The sequence below is a fragment of the Sorex fumeus genome, unplaced genomic scaffold, assembly GCF_029834395.1.
Source record: "Sorex fumeus unplaced genomic scaffold, SorFum_2.1 ptg000110l, whole genome shotgun sequence".
In the NCBI taxonomy this organism is placed as follows: Eukaryota; Metazoa; Chordata; class Mammalia; order Eulipotyphla; family Soricidae; genus Sorex; species Sorex fumeus.
The window spans coordinates 1,483,037-1,505,667 of record NW_026606167.1 but is presented as its reverse complement, the minus strand read 5'-3'; the positions used below and the strand labels follow the sequence as shown (position 1 = coordinate 1,505,667).

Below are 22,631 nucleotides of genomic sequence, written 5' to 3'. Positions count from 1 at the left end.
GCCTGCCATCCATTATTTCTCACGCCCCAGCCCTGCTTCCTCCCCGAAAGGGAGAAGGGTTCGTTTTGCTGTTGAGAGCTCCTGTGCTCTGTTTCTGGAAGGAATGAGGCTGTGGGAGCACCTGAGTGTCCTGAGAGGCACCAGGTTTGCTGTGGGAGCACCTGAGTGTATGAGGGAGTCCTGTGTGTCCTGAGAGGCAGCAGGTCTGCAATGCAGTGGGCTTTCTAATCAGGAAGCATTGGTTCTTCATCTTTTTCTGCATTTTATAGATAACATTGCTTATTAAGGTGCCGAACAAATTCCATAGGGCTGGAGCGATAGCACAGTGGTAGGGCGTTTGCCTTGCACGCAGCCAACATGGCCGACCTGAGTTCGATTCCTCCGCCCCTCTTGGAGAGCCTGGCAAGCTACCGAGAGTATCTCGTCTGCACGGCAGAGCCTGGCAAGCTCCCCGTGAACGTATTCGATATGCCAGACACAGTAACAACAAAGTCTCCAATGGAAACGTTACTGGGCCTGCTCAAGCAAATCGATGATCAACGGGAGGGCCTTTACTTACTTTTACTTACTTAACAAATTCCATAGGATTCTGAAAATTGTAATTTATACATGTGGAAAAGTCACTTTATTATAAAATGTTTTTTCTTTTCTTTAACCTCAGGGGTTTCTCAAAGATGAAACCCATGGAACAGGGCCCAGGGGACAGGAGCAACTGCCAAGAAATCCCCAAAAAGGAACCTCCAGGCCCCTGGAGACTCCCAGGAGACTCTGAGTCAAGAGAAAAGTCTGGAAGCCTCTCAGATCACTTGTCCTAGGAAGTCTTGGTCCTGGGACAAAAGGACCAAGGAGTCCCTAAAGTAACACCCAGTGGGTTTTCCCACTCTCAGTCAGGTCCAGTGACCAATCAGGGGGACAAACTGCGGGGAACAGGTAAGGGGACTCCATCTGCTTTTCATTACCCCTAGTCCTTGATGCAGTCAGAGAGGAAGGTAAATGTCCCCAGAGCACCCCCATTCCTTCCTGCTTCCCCTCTTATGCCCTCGTCTCACCATCCCTCCACCCAAGCCTGTCTCCTCAGCCACATCCACTGTAGGGTGTGCTGCTGAGTCACAACCCTGGCCCCTGTGTCCACCACTGAATGTGATTCTTACATATTTGTCTCCTGTGACATCCATACAAAGCACAGACATGGGTGCTTATACCACCAGGACCACCGATGTTTATTCTTTCACAGTGCTCATGATCAGAGCTGTTCAGCCTATGTGTTCATACCTCACCCTCCTCTGATCCCTTCTTAGCACATGCCTCAGTCATCCCCCACGCTGATTCCCAAGGCCACCCTTTATTTGTGCATTGTCTCTTTCCCATAGAGGTCTGGGTGGGAAAAGTGATTCTCCACGAAGGGGGTTGCTGGACAAAATATGTGTTTCTTAGGTCAAATATTCAAATATTTCCCTTTGGTGGGTAAGGAAATGTCCTATAAAGCACAAAACAGAGACTTTGCAAATAAGTGCCAAATATGGAAGTGTTCACCCTAGGACAGATTTAGCCTCCCAGAATCAGGAGCAACAGGAGACCTCTCCTCTCTGGAATCCCCATCTGCAGAGAGTCACTTGAGACATACCGTGGTGCCCCTGATCCCACCTCATCCTCCTCTGTTCTCTTCTGATCCTCCTCTGATCCCTCCTGATCCTCCTCTAAATTCACCTGATCCTCCTGTGTATTTACCTGACCCTCCTCTGACCCCTCCTGGTTTCCCTCTGTATTCACCTGATCTTCCTTTTTTCCAGCTTGATCATCCTTTGTGTGTATGGTGGGGGGGGGGAGAAGGTTGAGTGATGGTGGTGTTCAGGGCTTTCTCCTCTATCTGTGCTCATGAATCACTCCTGGCAGTGTTTGGGGGGTCATATGTGAAACTGGTGGTCAGATGTGTTGGCAGCATGCAAGGCAAAAGTCTTAACCCTTTTACTAGCTCTTGGTCCTCCTTTATGCCAATATTCTACAGCTCCTGAGAATTTGTTTTGCCAATAGTAGAGTGTGTAGGGCATTTTCCTTGCATGCTGTCTACCTGTTTGATTCCCCCCACCAAAAAAAACCAGAATTTGTTTTGCTTACACACACACACACACACACACACACACACACACACACACACATGCATGCACGCACATACATATATTAAAGGGCAAGTAGAGAGCATGACTGTCACTCATACACACATGTATCAGTCCTTTGGGGCTGTTGGCTACCCAAGGGTATCTCCAGCTGCTGCACCCAGGTGTGTGTGAAGACAGGCCTGCTTCTTACCATTGCATCCCCTCTGCAGGCCTTTGGACTTAACCTTCAAGATTCCACTCTTTCAAGAAAAATGCCTGCCATAGAGGCAGGCTGGTAGGGGTGGGGAGCAGGGGATTTGCAGGAGGGAAACTGTAGATATTTGTGTTAGTAAATGGATACTGGTGAGGGGATGGGTGTTAGAACATTGTATGACTGAGATCAAATCATGAAAAACCTTGTAACTGTGTATCTTAGTGATTTAATTTTTAAAAAAAATTCAAAAAAAGAAAAAGAGAAAATATAAAAAGAAAAATCTTCTCAAAAGACACAGTTACTGGACCAGAGGGATTATACAGGGGTTACAGCACTTGTCTCGTACATGGCTGACTCTGGTTCAATACCCAGCACCACACAGAATCTCCTGATCACTTCCAGGAATGACCCCTGAACACAGAGCCAGGAGTAGCATTTGGACACTACTGGATGCAGCCTAACCCCGTCCCCCAAGTCACTATTATTAGGATGAAACCTTGGGCTATGAACACTGAGAATATATTTGCAAAACAATGCTTGTTAAAGGGCTTATCTCCAGAATATGTGAAGTTCAACTCTCTGTAATAAAGCAATCACCCCAACAAAATATTGGCAGAACATTTAGGAAGGCGTCCTCATGGAAGATACATGAGCGACCACAGAGCTGAGTGTATTCTGCATCTCTGTCCACTGGGAGAAACACACATGGACCCTGACCAGGACGGTAGCATAAGGAGACGTGTCAATGACAAGTGCTCTGTGTTGCTGGTGGAGCTTCAAGCAGCTGCAGTCACACTGGAACGATGGCTGTTTCTTCAGTTTGACCCACACCTAGCATGGGGCCAGCAAACCCACTGCTGGATATTTGACCAAGAGAAAGGAAGACTTGTGCTCCCTCAGTGTTCTGGTGAGATGATTTAGGATTGCCCCAAGCTGGAAACAGCCACTGTCCTCCAGCTGGGGAGTGAAAACTCTGGCAAGGTCATTGTGAAGAAGGTGACTGCACAATGAGGTCACGGTGACTGGTCAGCTTCTATAAGGTAAAGCAACTCCAGGGGCCTGACTAGTCACTAAATGAATATGCTCATGCAAACAGGAAAAGGCCATGCAATTGCAGCTGCATGAACTGCGTGCTCCAACAGCAGCTCCCCCAGGGTCTCCAACAAAGCCCAGCAGTGATGAAACAAGCCCAGACTGAAGGTGCTTACGGGAACTCACAGCTGCGAGCTCCGTTTCTCTCTGCTGAGAGTTTGTCTCTCCTCCTCTGCCCACACTGTGCTAGAAGCTGGAGCCTTTCCCCATAGACAGTGAGGATGCCATTGCATTTCTACAGATTGTTTTCTACAAAAAAAAAAAAATAATTGAAATCTACAGATTGTTTTCTGCTCTCTGTGTGCACACACGGCCCTGCACACTGCACAGGCAGCCTTGGGTGACTTTACTGTACTTGTTTGACAGACAACTTGAGAACAGATAATTTGGTTACTTGTCATCGATAGAAGAATCATAAGCATAACATAGCTCATGGAGCACCAGAGACGAAAGATACACAGAGGTTAGGGAAGGGGAGCGAGGCAAGGCAGGTACAGACCCCAGCAAGAGGCGATGGGAGGGCTCTGTTCAGCTCATCAGTGGGACTGGGTTCCACAGAGCATGTTTGTCCTGCTCAGGGCCATGATGGAGCCGGTCCTGGAAACCTACCAGTTGTCCTCTGACTGGAAAGCAATTCCATGCTGCCCTGGTTGAGGAGTGAGGATCTTGGTGCCAGTGAAAACGACCAGTGGGTGACCACAGAGGTCAGATTAGTGCCACTCAGCAGGTGAGCCAGCCATTGAGGATGTATTTGCAAGAGCCACTCAAAGGCCCATACCCATCCCACTCAGCCTAAACATATCTAGCAGACACCAAGCATGTTGTGAACAAGACCACCCCAACGTGGGGCTAGCCCTCACTGCTCCTGGCTGTGGCCCAGATGGCCCTGTCCTGAGTTCCGTGACCTTCACTCCCTGCAGCCCAGCTCCCGCCTTCCAGGGAAAGCCTCCTGGGGCCTCAGTTCTGCTAAGCTATGTTGGAGCAAAGGAGTGCATTGCTTCGGACACGCGTCACAGTGACATAGGGTCCCTCAGGATGCCCTGCACAGCTGCCTTCTGTGCTAATTACTGTCGGGGTTGCTGCCAGGCTGGTGCTCGCCTCCAGCAGGCATCTACAGGGACTGGAGAGTGGCTGGGATATGAGGACGCTTCAACAGGGAGGTGATTAGGTCAGTCCAAGGAGAACTGAACAGACCGGCCTCCCTCAGACCCCACATTTCCCGGACTCCTGCAGGCCCCAGCAGGGATGCCCTCCTCTCCTGGCCGTGCCCTGCTTTGGAGATTCCCGTGGTTGCTGTGCATGAAGGGAAGGTACGTGGTCTGAGCAGTCTTTCCTGAGACTCCCACTGTCTTCCTGGGGCCTCAGGTAGCACCCAGGAAGGTCTGCAACTGCCAGTCCAGCTCATGCGCTTTCGGATGAAATCTCATCGTGGTTTTCTTTCTTTTGCTGTTGAACTTTTCTTCCTATGCTGGAACATCATTTATCATTTTCATTTGTTTTCTAGTGGGTTTTCCATCCATTTGCCAGGTTTCTGTGAATTTCTCACATTTCAATGGACTATTTGGAATGACCATTTGGTAGTTTAGGCAGGGTCACCCAGTTTGCAATCCATTCTTTAACTTTGTTCTGATTCAGAGAGAGAGAGAGAGAGAGAGAGAGAGAGAGAGAGAGAGAGAGAGAGAGAGAATAGGAAGTACCTTGGTTCGATTCTCAGTACTGCCAGGGGTCATTCCTGAGCATAGAGCTGGGAGTAGCCCCTAAGCACTATAGGTGAGGCCTAATACCGCCCCCACCCCAATAACCAACTTCAGACCAACTAGAATTATCTTCTACTTTGAGGTTTGAGGAAGGGCCTCTCATCTGAGATGCTTCACGTGCCCTCCCTAGCCCACTTTCTCCCTCCATCCTGTCAGCTAGTGCTGACCTGCAGTCTGGCTCAGTGAGACTCTCTGACCCACATCCCAGACCAGGCACACACTCCTGTCTCTCTCCTCTGCCTGTTTGTTTGGGTCATTGGATACAGTTCTAGTCCTGATCCAGCTGGAGCTCTCTTAGGTAAGGTCAGACATGGAGTCTAATGACAGGTGAAAGGAAGGTTCTCCCTGCCCCAGTGTCCTTGCTGGAAATCGAGTAACCAACAGGGTGTGGCTGGAGGTCGGTCATGCCATTCGGTGCAGGCAGGCCCCTGGCAGCTCCCAAAGGTCCAAACCACAAGCAACCTGAGGAGGTTTCAAGCACATGCGAGTGTAGTAGTGTGTTTTAAAATGGAAGCTCTGAATCTATTTCTCAGTGAACCTCATCTCCATTTCTAGACAGTAGAGTCCCTGCAGGGCTGCAGAGCAAGGTGAGCCTAAGAGTGCTGAGTGCCTTTGGCCCATGCAGTGGGGAGTGAGGGGCCTAGGCATTTTGGGGGGTGGGGGAAGAAAGGGGGCAGGGCCCCAACCACCTGGGCCAGAGCCTACTGCCAAGTGTCCTGAGAGCTGCCGAGGAGCTGCTGGGTGAGTGGGGGGCATGGTGCCAGGGTGAGTAGCAGTGAGCTGGGCCTGGGCACCAGGAGGCACAGTTATTTTTGGGAGAGGCTGCCTCAGACACAGCCTCACGACCCGCCAGCTTGGCCCAGGGACTGGTGGGTGGTTCCCCCAACCGACTCTGGGAGCTTCACCATGAAGCAGATCTCAAGTGCTCTGTATGGGCAGGAGGGAGGCCATGTAGCAGGATCCAGGGATACATGCCCAGGGACCCTTCCAGGCCCTTCCCCACTGCCCAGGAAGCAGGTGCTGGGGAGCTGATGAGCACAGGGAAAAGTGTCAGCCATAGCGGGGTAGCTGTCAGGGGCTTGAGGGGAGCCAGAGGTGCAGCTGGGGACCCCCACCCCACAAAGTCCACTGGCCCAGAGCCCCTCGGCCACTCAGAATTGGAGCAGGTTCTCTCTCACTGAGGCCCAACGCTGTGAGGAAGACTGATGCAGTAAGCAGAAAGGTGAGGGGTGCCCTCCCTGCTCAGGGCTATGGGGAGGGGAAAGCCTCCTAAGAGGGATCACTGTGTGTCCTGTGGACATGTCCCTGTGTGTCCCTGTCAAGCAATAGTCAGTTATCCTGTCCTTTAGCCATAGAAACATCTTCTTCAAGGTCATTGCCCAGGTTTGCAGGCCCAGGTATGCAGGCTTGGTGAGCAGGTCCAAGTGTGCAGACCCAGTATTCAGACCCAGGTGTTCAGGGACAGGAGTGCAGACCCAGATGTACAGGCCCAGGTATGCAGGCGCAGGTGTGCAGACCCAGTTGTGCAGACCCAGGTGGGCAGGCCCAGGGAGTACAGGGAACTTCACAGCAGGGGAACAGGGTCTCAGACACACTGCAATAGGCACTGCTTCCAGGTGTGAGACTTCCAGGTGTGTGACCCCCAGGTGTGTCCTCCCACGTGTGTGTGGCTGCTCTCAGGTGCATCCTCCCAGGTGTGTGGTCCCCCAGGCATGTTCCCCCAAGTGTGTGACTGCACCCAGGTGCATTCTTACACATGTGTGGTTGTGCCACTTTTGCTCCACATGCTCCCTCAGTGGCACTGTGCCTGAGTCTACTTCCTTTTCAACACACTGTGTGTATTTAGCAGAGACAATACCTGGGAGCAGAGACAATACCTGGGAACCTCTAAGGCCACTGGTCATCCACAGTGAGACTGGGACACAACCACCCCCCGGAGAGATCTGTGTGTGGGTGACCTGTGAAGGGCCTCCCAGGATAAGAGGAGTGTCAGGGAGATATCAACCAAGCTCCAGTGAGCTTGTGCCAGGGACACCTTCTCCTCAACCCCAACCTCCCACCTCCATCCCCATCCTCGCCCCTCCTCAGAATGGAGCTGGACTGTCTCCTGATTTCCATCCCAGAGCTGACTTCTTCCAGATTTACGAATGTAAATGAACTGCACTGGTTTTCACTGCTGCTCTGCTGTGGTTCTGCAGGGGATCAGCACGAGTTTGGGAGCTGCCCCACCCCAGGGTCCATGGAGGTATAGGACTGGGACTGGGAATCAGTCTGATTCAATAGCTGGGAGTTTGAGGGTTGTGAATGGGGAGAACAGACCCTGCTCTGCCCTTGGGTTCACACACACTGAAGCCCATACTCACAAGTAGCACATATCCATACTGATGCCCATACATGCTGGCTCATTCACACACCAACATCCATGCATATGCTTACACATAACATGCACTTCCAAACACAACCCACTCACTCACATTCATACCCATAGTAACAAACTGACACCCACACCCCAATATGTATTAATACCTACACTCACACACACAACCCCTGGCACACTCACATACCCCAACACACACCCTCAAACACACCAACACCCATACGCACCCCAACATGCAGATATCACTACCTGCAACACACATGCATACACCAGTAAACAGATTTACACCACACACTCTTTCTTATACACACGTATACATTCATACATTCATACCCTCTCTCCCACACCTCTTCACAACACATTCACATAAACACCCCTATATACACTCCCACACCCACACACATACTCTCAAGCTCTCACACACACTCTCATGCTCACATACGTTCTCAGAGACACTCACACCCCTCTTAGAAAGCCCATGGCAGTAGGGCACTTGCAGAAGACCGTCTGTCCTGTGAAGGGACAATAAGCCCCAGGAAGGGGAGGCTGGCGCTGGCCTCACAGCAGGTCCTGCTCGCTGTGTGAAGAAGGTGCTACCTAGCAGTGAGGCTGGAAGCCAGCCAGCCCTGGCAAAGGATAGGAAGGTCAGTTTCCCCCATGGAACTGGCATCATCCCTCTCAAAACCATGAATTAGGAGGTGGTTGACTCTACCCCATTGTTGTGACCCCAACCACACACCTTAGGTTAAGAGGGGGTGAGGGTCCCCAAAGTCTGCTATAGGCAGGGCCTTCTTGACCTTGGGGCCTGCTTGTTTGTCAGCAGGGGGCCTGGTGGGTGCTTCAGGAGGGATTGTCATGGCGGGCACAGCCCTTGAAAGAAACTGCCCCAGGATGGGCCCACTGCACCCCCAGGACAGGCTGTCCAATAGCAGACACAGACACTGTCAAGGGCCCCAAGAACCAGCACTGGGCCATCTCCGTTTTCACCAGGGGCGCCAGGACATAGCTATATCCACCAGCATGTCCACACCCTGCTCCCAACAGGCCCAAAATAGCAGTCAGGTGACCACAGAAGCGGCCTCCGCCCGCCCAGTGTGGCGTCAGCAGCTGCAGCAAGTCCAGCACACAGCTCGGGGGGCACTGGGACCTCCTGCTCCTGCAGGCGCCATGAGGACACTGCGCTTCCTGTCCACCGCGGCCCTTGTGTCCCACCCACAGGTGGCTCAGCAGAGTCTGGACTGGGTGGCCCACAGCCTGTACCCGCTCCTGTTCAAAGCCAGCTACTTGCTAGAGCAGAGTGAGGTAATCCGTGTTCTGCTGGGCCGCTGGCCACTGGAGGAGTTCCGGCTGGATCTGCTGCTGGCGCCGAGCACAGAGCAGCCTGAGGACCTGCGGGACCGGGCATGCAGGGCCTGCCTGGAGGCATGTGTGCAGGGCCTGGCTGACCATGTTCTCCGGGATGGGGAGCAGGGGCTGCGCCTGGTGGACCTCACAGGACTCCGGGATGTGCAGGTGCAGCAGTGTCCCTGTGGGCAGGCGCTGGGCAGATGGGGCCGCACCGAACTGCTGGCCAGGACCTGCTGTGCACTGCAGGTTGAGCCTCGGGCTGCCCCGGTCCCCATCCAGGTCCTGGCCGACATCTTTGTCACCGAGGGTAATTTCCAGGTGGTGGTGCAGGCCCTGGCACCCCAGGGAGCTTCACCCCTGCAAGTGTGCTGCGTGTCCCTGCGGGCAGATAGCCTGGACCCAGGGCCACTGCTGCAGGTACTACGCCTGGCAGGGCCGGGCCAGCTGCGCCGGCTGCAGGTGGTCCACAACGTGCGGCTGCACACCGGCCACGTGCAGCAAATGCTGGCCCAGGTTGGCCTCCCCCAGCTGACTGCACTCACCCTGCCCGCCAAGGCCTTGGATGCACCCCCCGCCCACACCCTGGGCCCCGATGGCAAGGACCCCCTCTTCACTTCTATCTCCCAGGCACTCGGCCGGATGGCCCAACTTACAGAGCTGAGTGTGGCCTTCTCCACACTGACTGGGAAGATCCAGCAGCTGCTTGGGTGAGTCTGGGGTGCAGGGGAGGGTCAGCCCCATCCTGAAGCCTGACTGAAGGTCACCAGTGTCCTGGCACTTTTTGTGGCCAGTAGGAAGAGTGAAGGTCCTACTCAGCAGGCACACAGGTGAAGCTGTGCATGGCACCTGCTGTCCATACTGCCACCCGCGTGGGAGTAGCTGTCCCTGCGCCAGCTGCAGTGAGTCCTCCCTTGAGAGCCACGCGCTGGTCTGCTGTCTCCCACGCTTGGCTGCTTCCGTCTCGGGCTCCTGCCCACTGACGCGGTTCTGGTGGGGCGGCTGGCTCCTTACCAGGCTGCCGTTCAGGAGGCCCAGATGAAAATCGGTGCTGTCCTGCTGTGCGTCACAGCCTAGGTGGCACCGTGGAGGGCAGGGAACAAAGTATTTCATAACAGTTAAAGAGAGGAACTTCTCGTTTCCCAGCCACAAGTGCTGTCACCTGAGAATTAATCAGGGAAACACTTTCCTTGGGCCAAGCGCAGGTGCACCTGAGACTGAGGACTGAGTCAGATGTGGGCTGCAGGTGGTGGGTAGCACCACATGGGGGTTTCCAAGCAGGGGTCAGGAAGGAGGGTGGGAGTGCGGAGTGGCCTCTGAGTCCTTGACCTTTACAATGAGATGTAGAGTGGCCTGAAGATACTTCAATTCTGCAGCATTGCAAATCAGGGAGCTGGTGGTTTGGGTCTTCTGGGTACAGGTGGCCAGAGGTAACTCCTTGTCTGTCTCTTCCAACACTAGTGTCCAGTGTGCTCTCTCTGAATCCCTCTATGTCTGAGCAGTTCCCTTGCTGTACTTTTCCTTGTCATTTTGTCCCTTTGTGTCCAGGCTATTCTCTGGCATGCATAGGTGACCATCTCTGCAGTATCCACAGCACTGGACAGAGCCTCTCTGTGTTAGGGGCAGGAAACACTCAGAATCTCAGGCCTGGATAAGACTCAACGAGGTTTTGACTACTTAGAGCAAAAGGGCAGGCGCTTCAGTGGCCAGGCCCCAGTCACTAGTCCAGGAGACCATGCATGACTGAGTAATGGGCAAAGAAATGGTGGGTGGAATCCCCAGGCTAACTGGGGCTGGGGAACCCCTGGCAAATGCACATCAGAGCAGAGTCTGTGTGGGCATCACTACCACAACTGTGACCTGAACAGAATGAGATGCTTCTACTGGCCAGCTGCAAGGCCAGGCACCTCAAGATGCCCCAGACCTAGAGAGCCAAGCACCTTTGAAGGCCTCAGCTCTTCAAAATCAGTGACTTGCAACTGTACTTGGGAGATGAGGCAGCAGTAGGTATTGACAGCATCTGATGGCAGAAAACCAGTTGTCAGCAGCAAGCCAATTGGACATGGGGATGGGTCACAACCAGCAGTGCTCAGGGACTACTCCAGGCTCTGTGCTCAGGAGTGACCTCTGGCCGTGCTCAGGGGCCATATGTGGTGCGAGGAATTAATGCAAGGCAAGCGCCTTAACCCCTGTGCTTTGTCTCCAGTCCAGAGGCCACATGGGTACTCTCACCATTCTATCTGCAGTTCTGGGTAGGTTTCTTATGTGTTTGTTCCATAGATGACCCACTGCAAAGAAAACAGAACCAGTTTACCTGCTTTGCTTGTGTCCCCCCTATCCTGCATACGTCCACAGATATTAACCTTGGATTCACACAGACTGTCATGAATAGATTCTCCATATTGAGGATCTAAACAACCTTGTTAATCTAAATAAACCAGAGCTAGATATCAGCATTCGAAGCTGATTTGCCAGACAAGTCCAGTTACCACTGGTCTACACTGTGGCAATATCTGTAGAGAGAGGTAGAGCCTGAGGGCACCAGGTAAGACAGCCATGAGGATCACTGGTGAGTCACATTCTCTGATGGAGTATAGGAAGGTGATGAATGGCTCCTACCGGTCACTGATATTATGGTAAGGGCCCAGGTGTCTCTAACACTTCTGGAGAAGGCAGAGAAAGTTTTGGCTTAAGGCCCAAAGAAGATGGTGAGCACAGTTGTCCTTCAGGCAGAAGATCCAAGGGGACAGTCCCCCCCAAGATGTGCAACTCGACAGGAAATTTCCATGGAAACTTGTTGACAGAAATAAGAAACTTAGGAGAAGGAGCTGACTTGAACCTGGCAGGGCAGACCAAGGGACTCTGGTCCCTCTTTATGATTCAGGGACATGAGAGAAGTTGGTGATGGGCTTCAAACAGGGCCCCAGTTTCTGCAAAGGCAATGACTGACTGGCAGGTCCTAGCATTGCCAAGGGTTGGATACATCCCTCGGGTTCTTGACCATTTCATGCCGTGAGTCGGCAGTGCAGAAGGACATTCTGGGTTGAGTGAGGCAGAGTTAGGTGGAGCGACCGGGGCCTGGATAGCACAGCACAGCAGGCTCTGCCTCTCCAGAACCCTCAGGAGAACTGGGAAGCAAGGAGCACCAGCTCACCAGGACTGCATGGGGCACAGCATGGAAATGTGGAGATAATAGTTATAAGGTGGCCGGAGGAGAGGGACCCTGCAGCTGACCCAGGGAAGAAGAACCTGGCCAGAGTCATGTTGGTCCACATCACAATGTCTTGAGCCGTGTTGGTGTCAGGTCACATGTGACTGTAGCTGTGTTGGTGTCAAGTCACAGTGTCCTGAGTCATGTTGGTGTCAGGACACACATGAATGGAGCTGTGTTGAGTGTCAGGTCACTTCCTGAGCTGTATTGGTGTCATGTTACGGTGACCAAAGTCATGTTGGTGCCAGGATGCAAATCTGCGTTGGTGTCCACACCCCACACCTGCTACCCTTCCTGTGTGTGTTTGGGACTGAATCGCCTCTGGTGGTGGAGACAGCCGTGTCCTCATGGGACCATCTGGTGGGGCTTTCTCGTTTAATGAGAAAATCTCTTGCCAGTCATTAATTGGCACTGGCTATGACGATGACAGCAGTGGGCTAGAGGGAGAGCAAGAAGTGAGGCATTTGTCTTACCTAAAGCTGACCAGTTCCATCCCAGCACACTGTATGGTTCCTAGCACCACCAGGGCTCTCTCCTGAGCACAGCCCCTGAGCACTATCAGTGGCCCAACCCACCCTAGGTTATTGGAGAGTGGAAAAGCCCCACCTTGAGCCTAGACTGGCTCCACAGTCCTGGAAGGGGGCAGAGGTCTCCAAGAGTATTCACTTGTGAGGACAGTGTTGGCCACTTTACTAGAGGTGGCCAGCAAGAGTGGCAAAAAGGCCTCACAGTTCTGAGTGTGCTGAGTCCTATAGGACAGGAAACTACAGTCTTCCTATGGCAGGTGGGCAGGCCCTGGGCAGGGTGGCTTAAGGTCAAGGCGGCCGAGCTTGTAATTTCCTAAGGAGATTCTGGCAGGTCCAGCCCCACAGGGCCCATGTTCCTATTTAGGAAGGCTCAACAGTGAACCAGACCAGGTCTCTCCTGTCCTGTCCAGTGGCCATGAGATGGTCAGCCATGGAAATGTAGGCATGGAAAGAATGGGGAGAGGGACACTGGGGATTTCATAGCAGCATAAGCTTCCAGAGTTCAGGGGTGAGCAACAGAAAGGTTGTGGTCAACATAAGAGGGTCAGGTCAGCAGGGGAGGTTGGGTCAGTAGGGGGAGGTCAGAGGTCAGCAGAAAACAGCCAAGTCATTGGGGGCGGGTTTCAGGGTTTAGCAGGGACAGGTCAGTAGGGGGATCAGAGATTAGCAAAGGAAGGTTTGGGGTCAGCTTGGAGAGGTCAGGAGTCAGTAGGATCAGGGATGGGGTCAGAGATTCAGCGTCAAGCTGGAGCCCCTTTCCCAAATGCAGGCCCCAGACAGCTGCTACACAGGAGATTCCATAGCAAAGGAACAGTCTGCACTGGACCTGCTGTACACAGAATGGGTGATGGGAAGGTCAGACCTGGCGCTAATGTGAGGGATAATTTCCTCCTGGGCATTTGTGGACAGAGCAAGCCCTTCACCAAGGGCCCAAGGTGGCTCCATAACTGAGATACAGTTTGCTTTGGGAGTCCTGGGTGTGAAGAATAGCACCACATGGCTCTCAGGACCACCAGGCGTGGCCCCAAAACAAAAGAAGAACTTCACTCCAGTCAGGTGTGAAACTGCATCCAGGGCCCTGGTAACAGTCATTGCGAGACCTAACAAGGTGGAGGAAGCCATGGGTCCCAGGCCCAGGCATGAGGGATGATAGGTGACAGCAAGAAGCTTAGCTCTGAGGGTGCAGATTGGCACTGCCAGGAGAGTAACTGGGAGCAAGCCCACCCCACACACCACCACACAGATCGCATCCCTGGCAATGCTGATCTGGTCCTCCTGGCCTGATTTCTATGGACCTGGGCTCCTCCAAGAGCTGTACTCCCTCCCCGCTGAGTCCTGAGCATGTGACACTCTCACAGGAGGCCCCTTCCTGTACTCCACTCATGGGCTGTAGGTAAATCCATCTTCGAGAGCTGTGGCTGCAGGGAAGGTCGGATCCCAGCACACATGGCCAACAGGCAGCTGGAGGAGGAATATGTGAGGCCTGGCTGGGGCTTTGCTATTCAAGAGTAAAGCCCTTTCAAGCTCAGGCAAGTGGGTCAGGCAGCAGGCTGGGCCCCAAGCCATGTCAGCCACCCAGTCACAAATGCTCTCCTTCTCACTGCTCTCTGCTCTGCCTGTAGCCCCCTGCAGACCCCGCTGAAGGTACTGGATCTGGCCAGCTGCTCCCTGAACCACGCAGACATGGCCTTCCTGGCTGACTGTGCCCATGCTGCCCACCTGGAGGTGCTAGACCTCAGTGGGCATAGCCTGGTGAGCCTGTACCCTTCATCCTTCTTCAGGCTGCTGCGCCGGGCAGCGCCCACCTTGAGAGTCCTCACCCTGGAGGAGTGTGGTATTGAGGATGGCCACGTAAGCATACTAATCTCAGCCCTGGACCCCTGCCACCAGCTTCAGGAGCTGCGCTTCCTTGGGAACCCGCTGTCTGCCCAGGGCCTGCGGCGTCTTTTCTCTGCTTTGGGGGAGCTGCCACGGCTGCGATGGGTGGAGTTCCCAGTGCCCAAAGACTGTTACCCGGAGGGCACAGCCTACCCGCAGGATGAACTGACTGCATCAAAATTCGACCAGCACAAATACGACATGATTGCGCAGGACCTGCATGCCCTGCTGCTGCGGGCCGGCCGCGAAGATATCCAGGCCTCCACGCCACTCTATGGGAGCTTCGATCCTGACATCCAGGAAACCAGTCGTGAGCTTGGGGCCTTCTTGCTACAGGCTTTCAAAACTGCTCTGGAAAACTTCTCTAGAGCACTGAAGCAGATGGAGTAGCAGCACTGCAAGCTGGAGCATAGCCTGGAGACGTCATGCAGAGCGTCACAGAGAAGAGCTGCCTGCAGGCACTGCCAGGGAGCTTGGCTCTCTAGCGCAGGCAGCCCCCGAGTACTGGGTGGCAGGAGCCTGAAGAACCAGAGTAGTCTCTGGGTCATGGAACCTGGGAAAGGGGGACATTCAGTGTTGGCTGCATGTGAGGGGAGGGAATGAGAGAACACGTGGAAGGTGGTGGAAGAGAAGACATGAGAACACATCTCTGTGCTAGCCCTGAGTGCAGGCCACCTGCCAACCTGAGACCCAGCCCTCCTCAGGCCCTGCACAGAGACAGAGGCAGACACAAGGGATAGCAGGCAGCTGCTGGCTCAAAGGGAAAACAGCAGTATGGCGGTTGACCCCCTTCTGCTGCCCCATTTCTGTTTCCCCAAGACAAGTCTTGCAATGCCACTGTGCTCTGGCCAGGCGAGCCCCATCCTTTGTGGGGATGCAGCTGACTGCCCGCAGGCGGGGGCCACACCTGTGTACGTGTTTTCTATCACACCTGGTCTGTGAGCTGAAGGCCAGCATAAGCAAACCCTAATAAACACATATGGCTTATTCATGTGTAATATTACAATGCAGACGGAGTCTGTGGAGGAATGTGGATGAGGGGAGATGGCTGAAAGAACGGAAGTGCCCGCTCTGTATGCGGGAGCCTGGCGAGGGGTAAGGGGTGTACAGGGTGCAGACCATCAGGGGAACAGCTGTTTTCAATGCTACGCGAGTGAGAAAGTGAGAAAGGTGACTGTGGGCACCAGTAAAACCATCAGCAGCTCAGGACAGCTTTCCAACCAGTCTTCCAATCATAATGGCAGCTCAGAGTAGACCCCAGCTGAATGTCCAATCACAAAAGCAGCTCAGGGCAGTGCTCCAGTCAGTGGTCCAATCACAAAGGCAGCTCAGCTGAGGTTCCTCCTGGTAATGTTGGGGGCGGAGCATCTGTGACACACACCTGCTCTCCCTAGGGGTCTAAGTGATGCAGGGCACAATGAGGATATCCATGGAGACTTGCGTGTCCTACAGGAAGAGGGCTCGTAAAGATTAACGGCTGTTACTTGATCCTTGCTAACTGATAATTTGTCTTCCAGACCTTGTTTCCCAAGTATACATTGAGAGCAGGAGGGCTTTGGTAGAGTCTGGCAGGTCAGGTGTTCATCATGGACTTGTTTTCATCCAGTGAAACAGTGGAGTCACTAGAGACTTTTCCTCCCATCTTTTTGTGAAGAGATGAGCTGAGTAAATACTGAGCACTTCTTACCCAAGTCCACATAGAAACGGTTGTTACTGAACCCAAGTTCAGGGGTTGCTTGGTGAGAAGAGCAGGCGTAATTACTCAGGTACCAGGAACAGGAGGGGATAGCGCTGTTGTCCCCGTTTGTCCTCTGTCAGGCGGGGATGAGTGGTCAATAGGGCTGGTGGGGCTGTGAGAGATAGAACACTGTGGAGAGGGCTGGTGTGAGAGCAAGATGTAGAGTTTAATGCTTGCTCCTGAGTCACACCATCAGGCTCGCTGGTGAGGGCTCTTCCCTGTTACAGCATCACTGGCCATGTCTGCAGGAGAACTGTTCCCAGGAGACATGTAAGAAACAGTTCATCTGCCAGCACAACCATACTATGTGCCAACACATACACATACAAGTGAGAAATAAAGCTTATTTAGTAAGTGAACTGGCTGGATTTACAGAATTACCACCTGCTTCTTATTTTACTTCTGGAATAATTTAGGTCAATCGTTATACCTCCTGACATTATTCCAATGTCACTTAGGTCACTTCCACTGTAAACACAGAGTCACAGAAGCACCATTGATACTGGCAAATGTTCGCTAGTGTGGCCCTGCAGAGGTTGGCGGTGGAACTGCATGCACGCCTGCAACCAGCCTTCCTGTCCACAGGAAAGATAAATTTGGAGAGAAATTGAAGGTAATTGTAAGGAATGATCATTAGAGCAGAGATTGCACACTGAGTCTCACAGTTGTGTTCACATGTTTTTACTCGGAGTTTGGGGTCACACCTAGCAATATTCAGGCTACTCCTGGTGGGTTCAGTGCTTGGGGTCAAACCCAGACCCCACACATGCAAGGCAAGTGCTCTGTCTCTGAGCCACATCCCCAGCCCTTTCAACATATTTTTAACTGCTTAGAAGGAGCAAAAGTAGAGAGAGAGAGTATGGGGAATATTAACTCGGCCCAAGTTCCCTGAAATGAACTTGGTGTCCTGGTCCGGGCTCTGCCCAGCACTGCTCCTTGGTGTCCATGCCTTAACCAACCCTTTTGAGTTGAACCTTGGACAAGAAATTTTGAGTTAAACCTGGACAAGAAATTTTCTTGCGTTTTCTCCAGTCACATTTCCTGGTAAATCAGTCTTTCTTCAAGTGGTCTGTATTCTCTTTCCTCTCTCTACCCCAGTTTGACCGTCTATGCACAGAGAAATACTTTTCCACATGGATTTATCTTTTTAGAAGGAGAAAAACAGAACCACGAATCTGTAGGCGAATTTTAAGAATTTTTAGGTCATGTCCAGCTCTCAGCTAAGTCTCTTTCCACAGCAGATAAAGATGCTCACATTAGCTCATCTGCTCATGGGCACAGGGCAGTCAGAGGATAGTTCCCCAAGTTACTGCCCATCTGCGTGTGCTCATGGCTGAGTGTCCATTTCATGCCATCTGACTCTGAAATTGGCAATCACATTTGAGGTATTTGCTGTGAAATGGCATGTGGTGACTTCCAGTTGGTTGGGTGAAGACACTGTAATAGAAGGTTTTGAATTGAAATGGCTTAAATTAGCTGAAAAGACTTGGAGCCTAGAGCTGTTGGATGGATGTGCAGAATTTGTGGGGACTGCTCTGAAGGTCACAGAAGTGAAACTAGAAGGCAGAGCTCATTAGATGAATAGCACTTGCTTGTCTTCCTGCTGATGTGTTTGTTTCCAGGTCATTTCCGGCAGTGCTAAAAGATCACTAGTGATGGGGATCAAAGTCAGGTCTCACACTATGTTTCAGCCCTTTGGGCAATCTCCCCGGCCCATTTTTCATTTTCATTTTGTTTTTGACCAAGTCAGGTCTGTGTACCTGGACCTGTTTGATCTGTGAAACTAAGTGGAAGTATCAGAAAGGACTTTCCTTGCCCCTCCTTACTGTAGAGATGGTGAAGTCAATGGTCTTGAGTGGGGTCATCTGGAGGGAGCCCCAGACCCAGTGGAATAAACACTGTGGTGGGGTTTATTCAGGAACATCAAGTTACTGGGGGTTGCATTGACCTAAAAAGTAAGGGCTTTTGAACCTATGAACCCCTCAACACCTGGGTGCCTTCACAGGGGTTGGATATCCCCACAATGCCCAGTCAGGAGTCCAGGTGGGACTCATGTGTCCTCATAAATCAGGGGACCAGCCCGCTCTGAGACTGCCCCCAATGCCCAAATGAGAGTTTGTGATGGGTTTGCTCTCAGTATTTCTGCTCTTGTCAGTGCAATCACTCTTATCTCTGAGTACAGCTAAGTATTGAATCCTCCCCCACAGGCGACCCAACCCAGGGGTGGACACTGGACCCAGAGTGAGCAGTGTACACAGCTTAGATCAGGATTGAGTGGCGAATATGAGCCTGGTGAAGGGGGTGTGAAAGGAGACCCCACACAGTGGTAAAAGAAAAATGTGGAGAGGAAAGAACCAGTAAAGAATCACACAGTGTAGCTGCTGCTATGGATGGGAGATAAATTTATTGTGCTGTGCTGTCAGAATACACACCAAAATACAGAATACAACTGAGAATATAGACTTGAGTCAGAGGGAAGCACATCCGGCCCTTCCCTCCCTCGGTGGTATAGTTCTGAGACGTCACAATGACTGCTGACACATCAGGCAGTCCTGTCCATCACCCACAACTTCTAGATTTTATTTAGGAGAAAAATGCTTTAAGTAAACAAAACTTATTTAGGGAGGGATGAAACAAGAAGTTACAGTGAGGGATGAGACTGCACTTGACTTTCTCCAGTTTTAGAGTTGAGACAGGAGGTTATCCTGCTCTGCATGGTGAAATATGGGCAACTCAAGACATGCTTCTGGAAACTGCACCCTCAGAGCTGAAGAACCTCACAAGGAGCTCCAGCCTCCTGCCACCTCACGGTCATTGTCCTTCTATGCAAGAGTCAGGGGGCTCTGGGGAAGGTGCTGGGTGGTGGCAGGTCCGTGTGAACAGCACTTGAGGGAACAGGGTAGACGTGGGGCGGTAAGCATGACACCACCGTTGATCACTGAGGTTTCAGCTCAGAATCTCTCACTTCTCTAAAATGACTTTCTCTACTCTCTTAAACTTGTTCAGTTCAACAATTAGTTCCCAATACTTGAGATACAGCCACATAAGTCTCCCATTCCGGCGTTTGTTGGTGTTCCAGACATCACCACAATACGTGTCGTGCTTAAATATGTCAGTCAGGCCAGTAGCAACGTCCAGCTCAGTAGCAACCGGGTCAGTGGCTGCACGGACAAGCAGATTCTTCTCGATCTCCAGTCGCTTGTTTCGGGGGAGCAGCAGGCTGCAGTAGATGTTCTGTCGCTCTGTGAGTGCGGCTTCAAACTCCCTGAGCAGGAGCTGGGCACGCCGCTGCCAGTCATCCTCCTGCGCCAGGTAGTGCAGATACGCACTTCTCAGTGGCTGCAACTGTCTCTTTTCTTTCAGGACCTGAGCCCGCTCCTGTTCCAGAAGCTTCTTTTCCTCTACCAGCTTGCGGCCCTGAGAGATAAGGGCTTCTCGATAACTTGCTGTCCTGTTTTGCTCCTTTTCCAGTTCCAAGGACAGCTGGGCCACAGCACGCCGATTCTCAGAGATGACAGCATGGTACTGGGCCTCCAGTTCGCGCTGGAAAGCTGCTGTTCTCTGGCGATAGGCTTCTCTCTCCTTTTCTATCTCCTTTTGTGACTCCCGAGACCAAATCCAACCTGACAGGAATAAAAATGAGCATAAGGAACAGCCAGAGTAAGAGTGATCCTCCCGTAAAGATAACACTAGCATCAGCATTTCAGTAAGCCCTTATGCCAAGGAAGGCCAAATATAGGTAATGCGTTTAAGATTATAGAAGGTAAAGTTCTTACCTTGGAGGCAGGTTGGGTTCCCACCAAACAGAACAAGGCCTTAGACAGGTCCCCTCTACTCTACTTCCTGCAGTGCAGTCCAATGCCCGCTCCTCACTGGACCCCACTACCAGGTGACAAGATGGGTGTAGGCTATGAGCATCCACCAGCACAGAACACAGTCTGGGCCTCAGAAGTTTTGATACGTGTCTGGGAGAGGTGAAATGCAGGTAGGGGCTTGGAGGTGCAAAGAATGGGCATAGAGGCCCTCCAGAGTCAGGATGCCTCTTCCGAGTGACGGTAAACTACCTTCCTGCCGTGACATGAGAGGCTGGAGCCTCAGATTCAGAAGCAGAAGCAGGTATGTGTGAGGACTTGCACTCATGGGGGGAGCAGATGTGTTCTGGAACAGCGGAAGCCCTGGATGTCATATGTGAAGCCTAGATGGACCAATTGCATCAGGCAGCACTGGCAAGGGACCAGGCTTGGACATGGGTTTCACCTGCCTACTGGGTCCCAGATCTGGAGCCCAGAGGCCACGCTGGGATCTACCAAGTAGTGTAAGATCCAAACCTCCAGCAGCCTGTCTTCTAGCCACAGAATCAGCAATAGTCACTGTTTCTCCTAACACAGGATGCTTGGCCAACACCAACCCCAAGGCAGAGTAAGGGAGAAAAGGGTGGGCAGTACTATAACCAGCTCCCTGATGACAGCTTATCAGAACAAAAAAAGAGCCAAAAGAGTCCCGTTCTTTCCCACCACAACCTTGCTTCCATGCCACTATGACTGTTCTCGTCAGAGAAAGTCCACATAACCGCGATAATGAAGGGCTAGGGTGCAGGCTCTGCACGGGAGACCGCGAGTTCCACCCTCAAGCCTGAGCTCACCGGGGGATACCCCCTCAGCCCCGTACTCCCAAGTTATAGGGGGCAAAGCACCTGTCTTTCCATGGGCATAAGGTAACTGCCTGAATCCTGGCAGAACGAGGAAGGAAGATGCACTTTGAACTTTCCTGAGGAGGAACTGCTCTGCATGCAGGGAGACCAAGAGAAATGATTCCTCTAAGATAGCATGGGGAGATGGACTTGGTCCTGTTTCCAGCCATCAGGTTCCATGAATGGAGCACCTGAGGGACCTGCTGAGTTAGGATAAGCCCAGAGTAATAGATCACATCAGGTTAGGAGCTGGATAGACTGGATGGTCCCTGCTGGCCAGCAGAAATGGCAAGACCCTTCTCAACCTTGGTTTTGTCCCAGACCCTGTGGGAGGGATCCTGCTGGGAGGGACCAGACCACTCCAGAAGCAGTTGATAGTTTATGCAGTGTAGTTGTTATCACACTTACCGCTCACAAAAGCAGTTGATAAAGTCCCTCAGGTCTCTGCCCTGAATTCTGCACCTTCCTTACTGCTCATTACTGTCCCTCACAAATGAGGGGAAGGAGGGTGGAAGGTGCCTGTGTCATGGTGCTGCCCTATGCTACCCCTGGAATGGCCCAAAGCTAGGGACAGAGAACCCTAAGCAGCCCTTAGGCTTCAAAGGGCAACACCACGAGCAGGATCTCTCTTGAGATTTGGGTTGGATATTGGACGCACCCCAGGTCCAAGGCATATTCTCATCACTGGGCACCACCCTGTCCACCCATATAAGCATCTCTGCAGTGCTGGGTTCTCTCCAAGACAGTGAACACATGTCTGCAGGGGCTGGCTTCCAAGGGTGGATGTGTAGCACGGGATAAAACTAGGGTATGACTTGCACTGTCTCTGCCCCCAAAGCCTGGGATCGCTGGGCCCCACACGCAACACCCAGAAAACGCAAACGTGAGGGGAAATGACTTACGAAAAGCCGCCAGTCCCAGCATGGGAACCAACAGGGCATAATTCCATCTGCTGCCATCACCCCCATCAGCCCTGGAGTCAGGGCGGATGTTCCAATTCGGGGGGTCATTTAAGTTGTTCATGAAGATACACCTTGAAATAAATCACAAAACCACATAAAGCCGTTAACTACATGAGACATAAAACACAAGTCACAGCTACCTGCCATCTCATACGCACTTACTTTCTTCCAAAAATATGCATTGTGCCCCATTGCCCTGTTCCGACTTACAGAATGGAAAGAAAAGAATTTGGAAAGTGAGAGACCAAAGGGGGACACGGAAGAGGCTGCTGACTGGGCAGCTTCCGGCGACCAGCTCGGCTGAGAAAAGGTGGTCTGGGCACCGACGTGCCCTCCACGGGCCCTGGGCACGAACTCCCAGGCCTGCTCGGGGTGCGGTCCTTGCAAACAAGCCATCAGCAGCCGCACGTCCCCCGCACGCACGGTGGGCGTCGACGGGACAGTCTCCGCCCGCGTGTTTTCAAGCCCTGGCCACAAGCTCGGAGGCCGCCCGACTCGCGCCCCAAAGCACCATCTGAGCTGGGGCGGGCGCGCTATTGGGTGCCCCGCCGGCAGGCCCAGCGCCGCGGTGTGCGATCGCGGACTGCCGGGCGTGCCGCGGGCCTGCTACCGTCTTGGAACGCTCCAGACCTACCCGGCCGGAAGCGCCAGACCCCGGGTCCGCAGAAATCCGCCGGCGAGGCGTCTCTCCAGCGCCTGCGCGATGGGTCTACGTCCGGTCCGAGGCGGACCGTGGTGCGCCTGC

At 52.8% G+C, this 22,631-nt stretch overlaps 2 protein-coding genes across 3 annotated transcripts; one reads left to right on the top strand and one right to left on the bottom strand.

The window, feature by feature from the left end:
- Positions 1-8,663: 8,663 nt before the first annotated feature.
- Positions 8,664-15,474, top strand: LRRC14B (leucine rich repeat containing 14B). Its single transcript, XM_056135209.1, has 2 exons — positions 8,664-9,590; positions 14,241-15,474. The coding sequence occupies exons 1-2, from the start codon at positions 8,704-8,706 to the stop codon at positions 14,884-14,886; spliced, it is 1,533 nt and encodes a 510-aa protein (XP_055991184.1). The 5' UTR covers positions 8,664-8,703; the 3' UTR covers positions 14,887-15,474.
- Positions 15,475-18,619: 3,145 nt separating this feature from the next.
- Positions 18,620-22,531, bottom strand: CCDC127 (coiled-coil domain containing 127). Of its 2 annotated transcripts, none has more exons than XM_056135171.1 (3): positions 22,521-22,531; positions 21,827-21,958; positions 18,620-19,857 (listed from the first exon to the last, which is right to left on the bottom strand). In XM_056135171.1, the coding sequence occupies exons 2-3, from the start codon at positions 21,945-21,947 to the stop codon at positions 19,196-19,198; spliced, it is 783 nt and encodes a 260-aa protein (XP_055991146.1). In that variant the 5' UTR covers positions 21,948-21,958; positions 22,521-22,531; the 3' UTR covers positions 18,620-19,195. The 2 variants fall into 2 exon arrangements, with proteins under 2 accessions (XP_055991146.1, XP_055991145.1); XM_056135170.1 differs by lacking the exon at positions 22,521-22,531 and adding an exon at positions 22,049-22,178 and having other exon boundaries at positions 21,827-21,957.
- Between the last annotated feature and the right edge of the window lie 100 nt (positions 22,532-22,631).

Bases quoted from the DNA above. Each gene is read 5' to 3' on its own strand.
- LRRC14B (XM_056135209.1), top strand. From the start codon at position 8,704: ATGAGGACACTGCGCTTCCTGTCCACCGCGGCCCTTGTGTCCCACCCA. The intron at 9,591-14,240 runs GTGAGTCTGGGG...CTCTGCCTGTAG, and splicing joins AAGATCCAGCAGCTGCTTGG to CCCCCTGCAGACCCCGCTGA.
- CCDC127 (XM_056135170.1), bottom strand. From the start codon at position 22,068: ATGCATATTTTTGGAAGAAA. The intron at 21,958-22,048 runs GTAAGTGCGTAT...ATTTATTTCAAG, and splicing joins ATGCATATTTTTGGAAGAAA to GTGTATCTTCATGAACAACT. The intron at 19,858-21,826 runs GTAAGTCATTTC...TATTCCTGTCAG, and splicing joins GCTGGGACTGGCGGCTTTTC to GTTGGATTTGGTCTCGGGAG.